This window comes from Dipodomys ordii, unplaced genomic scaffold (assembly GCF_000151885.1).
Source record: "Dipodomys ordii isolate 6190 unplaced genomic scaffold, Dord_2.0 Scaffold204, whole genome shotgun sequence".
Lineage (NCBI taxonomy): Eukaryota > Metazoa > Chordata > Mammalia > Rodentia > Heteromyidae > Dipodomys > Dipodomys ordii.
In genome coordinates this window covers 2509221-2522531 of record NW_012267420.1, presented here as the reverse complement: position 1 = coordinate 2522531, position 13311 = coordinate 2509221, and the positions used below count along the sequence as shown (strand labels likewise).

The 13311-nt window shown below is 35.1% G+C and overlaps 1 protein-coding gene across 1 annotated transcript in view; it reads right to left on the bottom strand.

Annotated features, from left to right (window-relative positions):
• The window catches only part of Tbc1d32 (TBC1 domain family, member 32), a 135629-nt gene that overhangs the window by 84782 nt on the left and 37536 nt on the right, over nt 1-13311 (bottom strand). The window contains exons 13-15 of the mRNA XM_013035123.1: nt 10575-10667; nt 7763-7905; nt 5865-5992 (exon numbers count right to left, since the gene is read on the bottom strand). Coding sequence (XP_012890577.1) covers nt 5865-5992; nt 7763-7905; nt 10575-10667 — 364 coding nt within the window. The remainder of the gene's footprint in view (nt 1-5864; nt 5993-7762; nt 7906-10574; nt 10668-13311) is intronic.

Below are 13311 nucleotides of genomic sequence, written 5' to 3'. Positions count from 1 at the left end.
TTTTTTTTTTTTTTTTTTGGTCAGTTGTGGGGCTTGAACTCTGGGCCTGGGCATAAGCTGTCCCTCAGCTCTTCAGCTCAAGGCAAGCACTTCACCACTAGAACCAGAGCAGCACTTCTGGTTTTCTGAGTGGTTTGTGGTGATAAGAGTCTCCCAGACTCTCCTGCCTGAGCTGGCTTTGAACCATGACATCCTCAGATCTCAGCCTCCTCAGTAACTAGGATTACTGGTGTGAGTCACCGACACCAGACTCCATTTTTCTTTTCTTTCCCCTAAAATTATTTTCATGTTTACAGATTATCCAGTCATAATTTCCTCAAAGAATATAAACATACTAGCATTCTATAGAAGCATTTTTCTCAGCTTTCTCTTTTTACTTACTATATACTGGAGATAAGAGTACAGCATTTCATAAAAATATAGCTAATTCTTGCCGGGCACCGGTGGCTCACGCTTGTAATTCTAGCTACTCAGGAGGCTGAGATCTGAGGATCATGGTTCAAAGCCAGCCCAGAGAGAAAAGTCCGTGAGACTCCTATCTCCAATAAACCACTAGAAAACCAAAGTGGCACTGTGGCTCAAGCGGTAGAGCACTTGCCTTGAGCTGAAGAGTGCAGCGACAGTGCCCAAGCCCAGAGTTCAAGCCCCATGACCAACAAAAATAAATAAATAAATAAAACATAGCTAATTTCTTTTTTACAGCAAGATGCTCAATGTTCAATTGTGTGAATATAATTTAATGAATCAGGCTTACTACCAGATATTTGAGATTATTTCGGTCTCTTGCTAATAGAATAACCAGAACATATACTTTTAACTGCACAAGGAAGGTTCAGGAAAAAAAAAACATTCCCCTTTTATATTAATATATAATACAAAATAAAAGGGTTTATTGTATTTCATATGTATAATGTACTTTGATCATGTTCACCTTTGAAATATCACCACTTATATCTGTTCCCCTTTCTTCTAGTCTCTTTCTATTGCAAAATAGTTCTTTTATTTCAAATATTTTTAAAATCTAGAATCTACATATCAATAGAAAACATGGGATATTTGTCTGAGTTTAGATTATTTGACTTAACATGACAACCTCCAGATCCACCCATTTTCCTGAAAACATGACTCTATTCTTCTCTATAGATGCATACCCCGCCCCCCACACACACAGAGTGCGTTTTTTAACCATTTATCTGTTGATAGGCATCTAAGCTAATTCCATAGCTTGGCTATTGTCAGCATTATTTCAATAAGCAGGGGGTGTTGGTATCTCTATTATCTAAAGACTTTAATTCTTTCTGGAATTATGCCCAGAACAAGTATAGCAGGATTATAGGGTAGTTATACTTCTTTTTTTTTTTTGAGAAATCCCTATACTGATTTCAATAACCAGACTAATTTACATTCACAACAGTGTATTTCCCTATTTGCTATCATTTCTTGATTATTTGCCCCAAAACAGCCATTCCAACTAGTGTCAAATGGAATCTCAACATAGTCTGTTCACAGCTAGTGCTCTGCCACCTATGCCACACCTTCAGTCCATCAAGGTAGTTTTGAGCTGCATTTCTTTTTTGGATAACAATGTTAAGCATTTTTTTCTTATATTTATTGCCATTTGTAGTTTTCCTGGGAATTGTCTATTCATTTCATTTGTACATTTATTAATTAGATTATTTGCACCTTTAGTGTCTCATGTTTGGAAGCCTTTGTATATTCAAGGCTTTTGGATGAATACCAGGGAAAATGCTTCTCCCATTCAGTAGGCCGTCTCTTTACCCTGGCATTTGGTTCCCAGGCTGTCCTGAAAGCTTTTGTCAATTCTTGATTGTATTTCCTGAGTTATTAGAATCGAATTCAGAAATGTTTGTCTGTCTGAAGTGGTTTCCTGTAGTCATTTCAAATTTTCATGTCTTCATGTGAGAGATAAGGATCTAGGTTCAGTCTTCTAAATGTGGACATCCAATTTTCCCAGTACCATTTGCACAAAACCACCTTTTCTCCACTGTTTTGGAGGTCTTGTCCAGAAATAGATGGCTATAACCATGCGGGTCTTATTTCTGGGTCTTCTATTTCATTGGGTAGACATGTCTACTTTGTGCCAGTACACTGCTGTTTTATTACCATGACTCTGTAATGTAATTTGAAATCAGGCATTGTGAAACCTCCAGCATTACTCCTTTGTTTTGGATATTTGGGGTCTTTTGTGTTCTTTGAGAATTATTCTTCCTATTTCTATGAAGAATGTCACTAAAATGTTAATGGGGGTTTCACTGTAGCTGTAGATCACTTTTGGTAATATGTACATTTTCATAAGGTTGTGCCTCTCATCCAAAAACATCAGGAATATTTCTACCTTCTGTGATTTCTTCTAAGAGTTTAATGGAGAAGGGTCTTCAAGTATACATACCATATTTGAAGAGGAATAATTTAACCTCCTTTCCTATTTTTATTTCTTTTTCTGGTCTTTGTTTCTGATTAAGAATTCAATACTATGTTTATTAGGAGTAGAGAACTGTTGGACAGCCTTCTCTCAATCCTAATTTTAGAGAAAATGTTCCCAGGTTTTCCCCCATACAATATAATGCATAGATAGCCTTTATTATGTTAAGGTATGTCCCAGCTTCTTCAGAACTTTATCATGAATGAATGTTAAAATTTTGTCAGAAAATTTTTCTACATCTATTTAGATGATCATGTGGGGGGTTTTTTGGCTTTGATTCTATTATGTGCTGTATTACACTAATTGATTTCTATATGTTGAATCATTATTACATGCCTAGAATTAAGCCACCTCATTATAGTATATGATATTTTTAATATGTTATTGAATTCAGTATCCAAGAATGTTATTGAGGATTTTTTGGTCTATTCATCAAACAAATTGGCCTGTCATTTTCTCTTTTATTATGTCTATTCACATGTGGCATCAATTCAACGGTAGCTTTGTACAATGAGTTAGAACCCTTTCATACTGTGGCCAAAACACCTGAGAAAGAGGGATTGATTTTGACTCATAATTTCAGAGTGTTTGGTCAGCAGTCATTTGATCTTAGGGTTTGAATAGAATATCATTACAGAGTACATGGCAGTGACAGACAGGCAGACAGACAGACACAAAGTGTCAGGAACTTATCTCACTGAACTACTTCCTCTCTCAGGTGCCAGAACATGATATTTCCAGAACCTCCCAAATAGCAACACCAGATGAGGACCAACTCCTGAACAGATGAGTATTTTCAGAGGAACACATCATAGCCAAATGAGAACATTTTCCCCTGACTGAAAAAGCATATGCCCATCTTATAATATAAAATATATTCAGTCCATTTCTGTGAGCCCTATAGTTATAACAGTTCCACCAATGTTTGAAAGCCCAAATTCAAAATCTCTCTCCTGAGACTCAAGGAAAACTCATAGCTCTGAGCCTTTTTAAATTATACATACTTCCAAAAATACACTGAGAGTAGTAAACACTGTCATGCCAAAAAGAATGAGTGGAGGAATGTGTCTAAAGCAGGACCCAAACACAACAGAGAACACATTACATACTGTAGCTCCATTTCTAGAATTGGGAGAATATGCTGTCATAATCTGAGCTCCAAAGAGCTTAGGCAGCCCTGTCTCTATTTCCTTTACATTTTGCACACTGGCTTCTCTCTTGGGCTGGCTCCACTTGTTGCCTGTGGCTTTCCTCAGCAGACATTCTGCAGTCCTGACATTGCTAATCTCCTGGTGTTTCCAATGCAGTTTAGGCTTCACTCTCACAGCTTCACACATCACTCTCTCATAGGACATTGTGTGGCCTCCCAGGCCTCCTTTGGAAATCTGGATAGAAGCCCTCATCTTGACTCAACTCTTGGAATCTCCATTCCTGCAAAAACAGCATCACCTATATTAAGTCAAAGTCTGCTGACACCTTTAAAAAGTATATCTAGGCCCCTTTGGCAAAGGCTGTAATGGCGTTTGTGTGCTAAGTAAGGTTGGAGATATACTTCCTGAGTAGCCCTGTTCTAGTAGAGAGCTCAAGAGAATATTAATGACCCAAAGATTCACTTTTTGAAAGGAATGTAAAGTTGATAAGCCCCTGGTCAATATAAGAAACTATTCATATCAAAATAAAAGAGGGCCATCACTACTGATCCTACAGACAAAAAATAGTGTGCGATATTTTAAACAACTGTGTACCCACAAATTGGAGGTGTTTATAACTGATCTACTTCCTCACCAAACACAATCTGCTAAAACTCACACCAGAGGAAAGAAGCATTCTGAATAAGCCTGTATCTTTTAAGCAAACTGAATCCTTAATAAAAATAAAGGCACAAGGCTCACATTTGTTCATCAGTCAGCTTTAAAAGATACAAGGAAAAAACTTAATCAGTTCTTTACAGTCCCTTCCAGAGAACAGAAAAAGAATTAGTGGTTCCTAACGTACAATATCAAAACGTGACAATGAAAGTAGAGACAGCTATCATTCATCCATGTGTCAGAAATCTTCAAGAACTCCAAACAATGTGTACCAGGAATTATTCATCACTACCAAATAGGATTTATCATAAGCAGGTAAGTCTACTTTAACATTCAAAAACTTAAAGTAATCTATCACTTCAACAGGCTAAAAAAGAAAATGAACATTTGCTATAAAGTTATTTTCAGAAATAATGACATTGCCCCATTTGTTAGGAAATGGAAAAACTTGGAAAAAATTATATTAAGTGAAGTAAGCCAGGCCCAAAGAAACATAGGTCCCATGGTTTCTTATTTGCAATATCTAGTGTATCTATGAGTCAAGCGGAAAAGGTCAGATAATGTGATGTCAGGAAAATGAACCCTTAGATATGTATTTTAATGGTTTTTTTTTCATGCATGTGTTTCTAATGCATTTATAAGATTATCTCTTTGTTGCTTTGTATGTCCCTCCCCCACAGTATAACCCCTGCTTTCACTATATTTGATGTCAGTATAACTTGAGGAGGAGATGGGGAAAAACCAGTTGTTTAAAGATACAGGTGGACCTGTTGCAACAATGAGAAGTACAAGTTGTCATGTCCAAAACGAGCTTTACAACGTCGGTGCGGGGGGGGGGGAAGGGGGGAGGGAGAGGTTGGGTGGGGGGGGGGGGGGGGAGGCTGGGAAGGGATGTGAAGGGTAAACAAAAGGAGGAGGCTGGAATGCTTGGTAAGAAATGTACGCATTATCCTGCCCATGTAATTGTAACCCCTCTGTACAGTATCTTCACAAATAAAATTTTAAAAAAAGTTATTTTCAGAGGCAAAATTCTACATAAAATTTGATACCCATTACCAAGGAAAATATTTGTGAAAGTTATGGTAAAATAAGACAAACAGGATAATACAATTATTTGAAATAATGCTCCATTCTGTACTCACCTAGAAGAATGTCAATGATAACATAAACACCCAAATTACAGAATATATCTAAAATTCTACCATTTTAGATAGAGTAGGTAAAAATGTGCATATATGTGTACACATTTAAAAAGTCTAGAACTTTGGACACCAAAAGGTTACCATTCGTTACCACTGGCTAAGGAAGGAGTTATGGCAGAGAAGGAAGAAGTGAAAACAGTTAAAATAGCTAGCTTTTCTTTGAGTACCTTTTTTTTTTTTTTTGGTTTGCTTTAAATCAATAATGTGCAGCTTTGGAAGTTTTCAAGACAGCGTCTCAAGGAGAAGACCAAAAAAAAAGGCAGATAGTGGAAGGCATCCCATATGGAGTTAACCATCTTAGTCTTATTTCAAAATATTATATTAAAAATCATTTAGCATGTTATTTGTGGCTGATCAGGGAACCTAACTATATCTGATATGGGTATCCAGATTTACAATGTAGGTAAATACCTTTCTTCTTTAGAAGAGTGCACATTTTCTCCATAAAGAAGTAAAATAAGTCCTTCTTCTGCAGAAGCAACTCTTGCCAAGATATCAGCAATGTGAATTAAAGCTGCTTCAGAGCAATTTGGAGCAGCCTATGCATTAAAAAGATAACAAGAAAAATCATGTGATTTTATAACATATCAAGGTAGTATGTAGTCCAATAAAAGTTACATTACCACAACCAAAACAACCCCCCAAAAAATTCACTTTAATGATTTGCTTGGCTGTGAAATAATATGATGGAATTCAATGTGTCATTAGATATATTATTTTACCAGCACAGCTGATGAGGCAAAAAATTCAGGTTTTCATCTACACTAGTTCTTGAAAATGGCTCTTCTAATACATTGCTGTATATACAATTCTGGTTAGCAAATGTAGTAGCTCCATGTATTTTCCTTCTGTCCAGGACTCCTCACCCACTGAGCACCTGAATACCACCAATTTGTCTACTAGCCAAAACTCTCTATCAGTGAGAAAATAGACCACACCAACTTATTTCTTCACTATAAAAAGAAATAGTAAAATGTCCTTGCTATCATATAGCAAAACAGCACAAAATAAATATCATAAGCTGAAGAATGACAACACTGGAGCCCATTTACACTAATGCCTGTTCTTTCAGAGTGTGCTAGTTCTTAATACAGATGTCATATCTACCTACATCATTGCTCTATAATAAAATTTAAAGTATATATATATATATATATATACATTGCAACAAATATATTCATAAATCTGACAGAGTAACTTAACAAAGGATGTCAGGTATATTCTCCTTCTAATATGTAGAATTAGCTACCAAATTATATTTAGCAGTTGCATATTTTCATATAAAATACCCCTCATATAAAAACTTGTCTACCTAGGTATTTCCTTTTATGTGTTTCCATATAAATAGATATTTATACATATACACATACATGAAAATACTATATAGTCTCTAACATATAGAAACTTACACTAGTTTTAGAACTTTGTGATCCTCATTTTAAATACTATTGACCTCCAAGTCTCGTTCTCCTATTCAAGAGGCTCCAGCACAGAACAATGATATAGTTAGAAGTGGCTCAGGAGGTGATATTCTGAGTCTTAAACTGGATAGCAAAGGTCTACTGTGGTCATAGGACTAGTCATGGCCTTAAGAATATAAGTACTGCAATATAAGTACAAGTGCAAAAATAAACACAATGGGGACATAGAGTAAAATACCTTAGTTGTCAAGGGAGAAAGTGTGTGACAGTCCACCAAGGTATGGGCAAATAAGGGACATGAACACTGAAGACTCCACAAAACAGATACAAAAGGGCACAACCTCTCAGCCTTTTGATGCAGTTAATGTTAAATGTCCAGCCTTGAGCAAGTCATTTTTTTTAGCCTCAGTAGTGATTAATCTACATAAAGTAAGGGATTAACACTACATTAACTGTAACAGACATGCATATGTGTCAAAAATGGGATTATACACAAGTTTTCTTTCTGAGATAACACTTTAGGAAAATAATCGTATTTCCACAGCCTATAAAATTGTCATCAAAAAGAAAGATATTCACAAGATTTATTACATTTCTAAGACAAATGGTTTTCTAGTGCAATTTTTCTAAGTCCTTTGCATCAAGAGGTCCATGTCAGATTAGAAAATAATTAAGATGTGCTATAGATAGCCTCCTACCTTGTCATAATTAATAAGTAAACTAATCGCATAAACTATGATTTAACAAGTAAAAATGTGTATCAGCAAACAATGCATTCATATTTGAAAATATGTGCTTAAATATTTCAAATATGTCAAAAGTAGAATGCTACCCAATAGTCACAATTATCCAGTGAAAATACTGGATTCCTGAGTAAACAATACTAACCTCAATTCCCTTCATCAAGTTGTGGATAGGCTGGAGAAGTGTGTCTATCACCGTGGTGTTATACAAGCATTCAACTGCACATTCTTTTTGGTCACAGAGTATCTGTAGAACTTCAGTCACCATGCTTGCAGGGGAATACCTTTCTGACAAAGAGAATTATTTTAAAAATTAAAAATGATAGTATTATGGGGTTGGGAATATAACTTAGTGGTAGAGTGCTTGCCTAGCATACATGAAGCCCTGAGTTTGATTCCTCAGTATCATATAAATTGAAAAAGCCAGAAGTGGCACTGTGGCTCAAGTGGTAGAGTGCTAGCCTTGAGCAAAAGAAGCTCAGGGACAGTGCCCAGGCCCTGAGTTCAATCCCCAGGACTGGTAAATAAATATATAAATACTACTTATTCCTATTGTTTTTAATTATGTGTTTGTTAGTATGTTCTAAAAATTCAACATCCAAGATAATCTAATAATTCAAAATCATATAACAACACACCACAAAATTATGTCCTGAAACTTAACATCTCAATTAGCTTATCTTTGATTTCATAAAAATAGTCACTGAAATAAATCTGAACTTTTTTTTCTCTTTTGTGGTGGTGTTGGAGTTAGATTTCAGGGTCAACCTGAGAAGAAGAAAACGGAAAGGGATTCAATCTTTTTTTTTCCAACCAATCCAGATGAGAAACTTGAAACAAGTGATACTATCAATGAGTAAGCATTTAGCTATTCACTAATTCTTCCAACCGCCTATAACTGACAACCTGCCACATACACTGTACTAAATACTCTAGTCAAAGAAGCAAGTAAGACACAAACAGTCCAGTAGATAATTACCAAAATGTTAACAAGGGATTTTATCAAAGTGGGCTGCTACAGATGGATGTAGATGGGAATTGAAGCTAGAAACACATGTGAATGGTTTAAGGCAGACAGAGCCTGAGAATCACCATTAAGATCAATGGGCTGCATATATGAATCCTACTAACTGGACATCTATTGTAGCACTCATATGCAGCCCAAAACAGATTTTTACTTTTCTTTTCTTTCTTTCTTTAAATTTTATTTTATTGTAAAAATGCTGTGCAAAGGGTTACAGTTACATGAGTAAGGTAATAAGTACATTTCTTGTTGAACATTGTTACCCCCTCCTTTGTTTTTCTCCTACTATCCCATCCCTTCCCCCACACAGAAGTAGTAAAGTTCGTTTCCCACGTAGTGTTTTGTGAGTATCATGGTTGCAATGGGTCATTCTGTGTCTTGTTTCAGCATTTTGTTGTTCCCCTTCCCCTCCCCAAATTAGATAAATGTATATATAAGATGTAGGACACTGGAATCAAATACAGTGACAACAGGGAATATACCATAGGGGGAAGAACATACAAAAGAACAAAAAAAATCACATAGTACATTAAAAACAACAGCAACGAAGAAAAAACCTCTGTGTCCATATCTTGGGGTTCATTTTCCTTAGTATCATCGTATATGAGCTTTTCTGCTCATCTGAGAAGATTATCCTAGACATATACTAATTATTGCAAATAAGGGAAACCACGGGACCTATATTTCTTTGGGCCTGGCTTACTTCACTTAATACAATTTTTTCCAAGTTTTTCCATTTCCTAACAAATGGGGTGATGTCATTCTTTTTGATGGAAGCATAGAATTCCATTGTGTATGTATACTACATTTTCTTAATCCATTCATCTACTGAGGGACATCTGGGTTAGTTCCATAACTTAGCTATGGTGAATAATGCTGCGATAAACATAGTTGTGTTGGTAGTTTTAGTATGGCCTTGTTTGTGATCAGTCTCTGGGGCTTGAACTCTGGGCCTGGGCACTGTCTCTGAGCCTCTTTGTGTTCAAGGCTAGTGCTGTACTACTTGAGCCACAACACCATTTCCAGAATTCTGTGAGTAGTTTATTGGAGATAAGAGTCCTATGGACTTTCCTACCTGGGATGCTTCAAAACATGATCCACATCTCAGCCTTCTGGCTAGGATTACAGGCATGAGTTATGGGTGCCTGGCTCCAGATTTTTCCTTGAATCACAAGTTTTCCTCAGGACTTGTACCAGTACTTCCAAGGCACTTACCAAATTTTAGACAATATGATCTGTTTATTGACGTGATCTCACATTAAGTGTTTTAGACAATATGATCTACTTTATTGACATGATCTCACATTAAGTGTTTTAGACAATATGATCTACTTTATTGACGTGATCTCACATTAAGTGTTTTACTTTTAAAATGTACTGGTATTCAAAGGAAAAAGAAGTCACCTTTTACATATCAGTAATTAAAAATGTTTATATTCTAGTCAACATGCATAAGACTGAAAAGAACAAAAAAGATAAAGGTTCCTTTATTTTCTGTACCTCTCAATAAAAGAAGACTCTGAAAATGATTGAGGTTTTGAATGTGAGTTGAAACAAGCAAGCTGATTTTTTTTTAAATCCTAGCAAGTATAAAGGACAGAAATATTAAAAGAGAACACTCTAGTATCTATCATTCAAATTTTTCTTGTTATTTCTTGAGACTCTCTTGATTTTAATAAGGAATAACATTAAAATTCTCGGCAAGACTGATTCAAAATAAAAATATTAGATTAGAAATATCTTAAAACATTAATGAACAAAATTAAACTTAAATGACTTACCTCAGAACCAATGTAATTTCTTACCAATAATTCTGTATCTTAATAAAACCTATTTATCAAACTATGTCAGACATTCAAAACACCTAGAAAATAACATACTTAAGTATTTTAGATGATTTCTCTTTCTCTATTTAAAATAAAAGCAGAATTACCTGAGTGTGCAGCTGATGTCATTTTTGAACAACTCGGTGAATAATAAATTAGTTGGGTAAAGAGAACCAACAGATCTGTGAGAGATAGTGAATCTTTACAAAGAAAAAATGGAAAAAAATAATTATTTCTCACATATACTTACAATCTAGAAAGTTTAGTTGTATTCTATCTACATGGATGATTATATCACAGTTTCTATGAAAACCTAAATTGGCAGAAAGCTACAATGGAAGACAGATGACTCCAGAACGAATTAGACAGAGTACAATAAAAGACAGCAGAGCAAATAATATAATAGCTAGTAGGTGAAGATACACATTTGAATCTGCTTTGGATCAACCGCTTAACATAAACATAATAGAAAGATGGACAAATCTCACCGTGACTCTGAGATGACTTTAATTATGTGTACTAAACTTCAACCTAACCTATTAGCCCAGCTAACTTTCATATGGTTTTATAGAAAAGAAGTCAGCAAACATTTTCTGTCAAAGACAAAACAGTCAATATTTTAGACTTTATGGCCAAACCACTTCACCACAAATGCTCAAGTCTGCTGATTTAATACTAAGTAGCAAGTAAATGACTATGGCTATTAAAAAGTTTTACTAGTAAAACTTTATGACAGTGAAATTTAATATTTGTGCATCTTTCACATGTCATGAAATGACTGATTTTTTTCAACAATTTAAAAACACAGAAATTATTCTTGACTCACAAGTACACAAACCAGATGGCAGACCAGATTTGGCCTGTGGCTATAGTTTACCAAACCTTACTAAAGAAGCTTCATCAAGGTCCAAATGGATAGTTTGCAACTATGAAAATAGAAAAATTGTTTGGGGAAGGAGAGTGATAGAGGAATGAGACTGATTAGAATACATTATAAACATGTGAAGAAATATAACAATAAAACCCCTGCCCCATTATCATTAATGTCACCTAATTTAAACTAAGATTATAGAAAAAGGATAGATGGTATTTAAAGATAAATACGGGCCTATGCTATTACAGTAGAATAAACCCTTCAAACTCAGTTTTGAGATAACCTGGTATATTTGGTAGGCCAAAATATATAGTCAATGTTAATATAAAATGCTAAACTATAGATAATAATCTGTAAACTTATCAGAAGCCTTTCTACTTCTAAAAAGTGCATCAATATCCTATACAATAACAGTTCTTTAGATGAAAGTCAGTCCTCTAGTAAGTACCCATGATATGCCTTTGTTTCCTAAAATGACACAACACAAACACAAACTATAAGAGACTTACATAGACAGTCTTTTCTCAAGGAGTTCATAGTTAGGAAAATAAATAGAAAGAATTAGAATAAAAATAGGCAAAAAGAACAAACCAGTATTCAAAATGAATATTCTTTACAAAAGGAGGGCCACCAAATTTTAGCACTTATGATATGATTTCATAAGGTTCACAAGCTAAGAATAGATTTCACATTTTTTAAATGTGTCAGGGGTCCTCAAAGTATGCTGAGATTCAGCAATTTATTAGGAAGATTCACAAGATTCAACACAGAGTTGTACTCATGCTACACCCTATTTCAATAAAAGGATGCAAAATAAAACCAAAGGGAAAAAGTATACAGAATAAAATCATCACAAGCTAAGAACAAGCTTTTACTAGCCTTGTCCTGATTAATTCTTCCAGCAATAAGCTGTGATATCACATGTGAGATGTTGCCTACTAAAAAACTTTATTCCAAGTCGAAGCATCCAAGTTCTTTACAGGGGGCTAAGCAAGGAGGACTCTCTGCCTAGTATATTTTCAAATTCTAAACTACAAAGAAGAGAGAAGGAAGTGGTCAGAGTGAATCGCATTGTTTGCATAAACAATTCAAGCACAATGATCAGTGCACAAATACCTTAAGTATCATTATCAATGGAGGAACTAATAAGATTGTAGGTTTCCAGATGTCAGCCAAAAGCCAACTTGAAAGGGAGCAATTCTAAATATAGCAGCCTCAAGCCAGCAATGTTTATTCCTTTTGTACACAGGCATGCACACACACAAACACACATACCCACACACAATAGAAGGGGTACATAGCACCACAAGTCTAAAATATTTACTATTTGGCATTTTACAGGAAAAGTTTGCTGAACCCTAATCAATACTACATTCTTAGTAGAGCTAGTATTTTTAGAGAATTAATTAAATAATCAATATGCTAAGGATAACATCAATGTGCTATAGTTTGAATGGAAAAAAATAAATAGGATTAGGAAAAATAATAGGATGATGTTTGAACTATTGTGTTCTCAAAACTAAACTTGATCATAAACATTCTGAGACCTACAACGATTTGTAGACCAGCCAGAACTTAAGAGGTCTTCTAGAATAAAGAGAGCACTGACACTGATTAAGAAGCATTGTACTCATATCTTAACTTACGGAATTACATCCCTTTGTATAAAAATTTAATAGTAAAAATAATAATTTTTTAAAAGGTCTTCTAGTTTTATAAGCAAAACTGAACCAATACATAAGTAAGGTCTAGGATTTTGAAAGGCAGAAATAAAACAATCATTAAAAGCTGGGGAAATAGAAAAACTTACACAGGCTAAAGTAAATACATACTGAAAACCAAAAGAAAAAATATTTAGGGGCTGGGAAGGTGGCTCCATGGTAGAGTGCTTGCCTTGCATGCCTGAGGCCCTGGGTTCAATTCCTCAGCACCACATAAGCAGAAAAAGCTGGAAGTGGCACTGTGGCTCA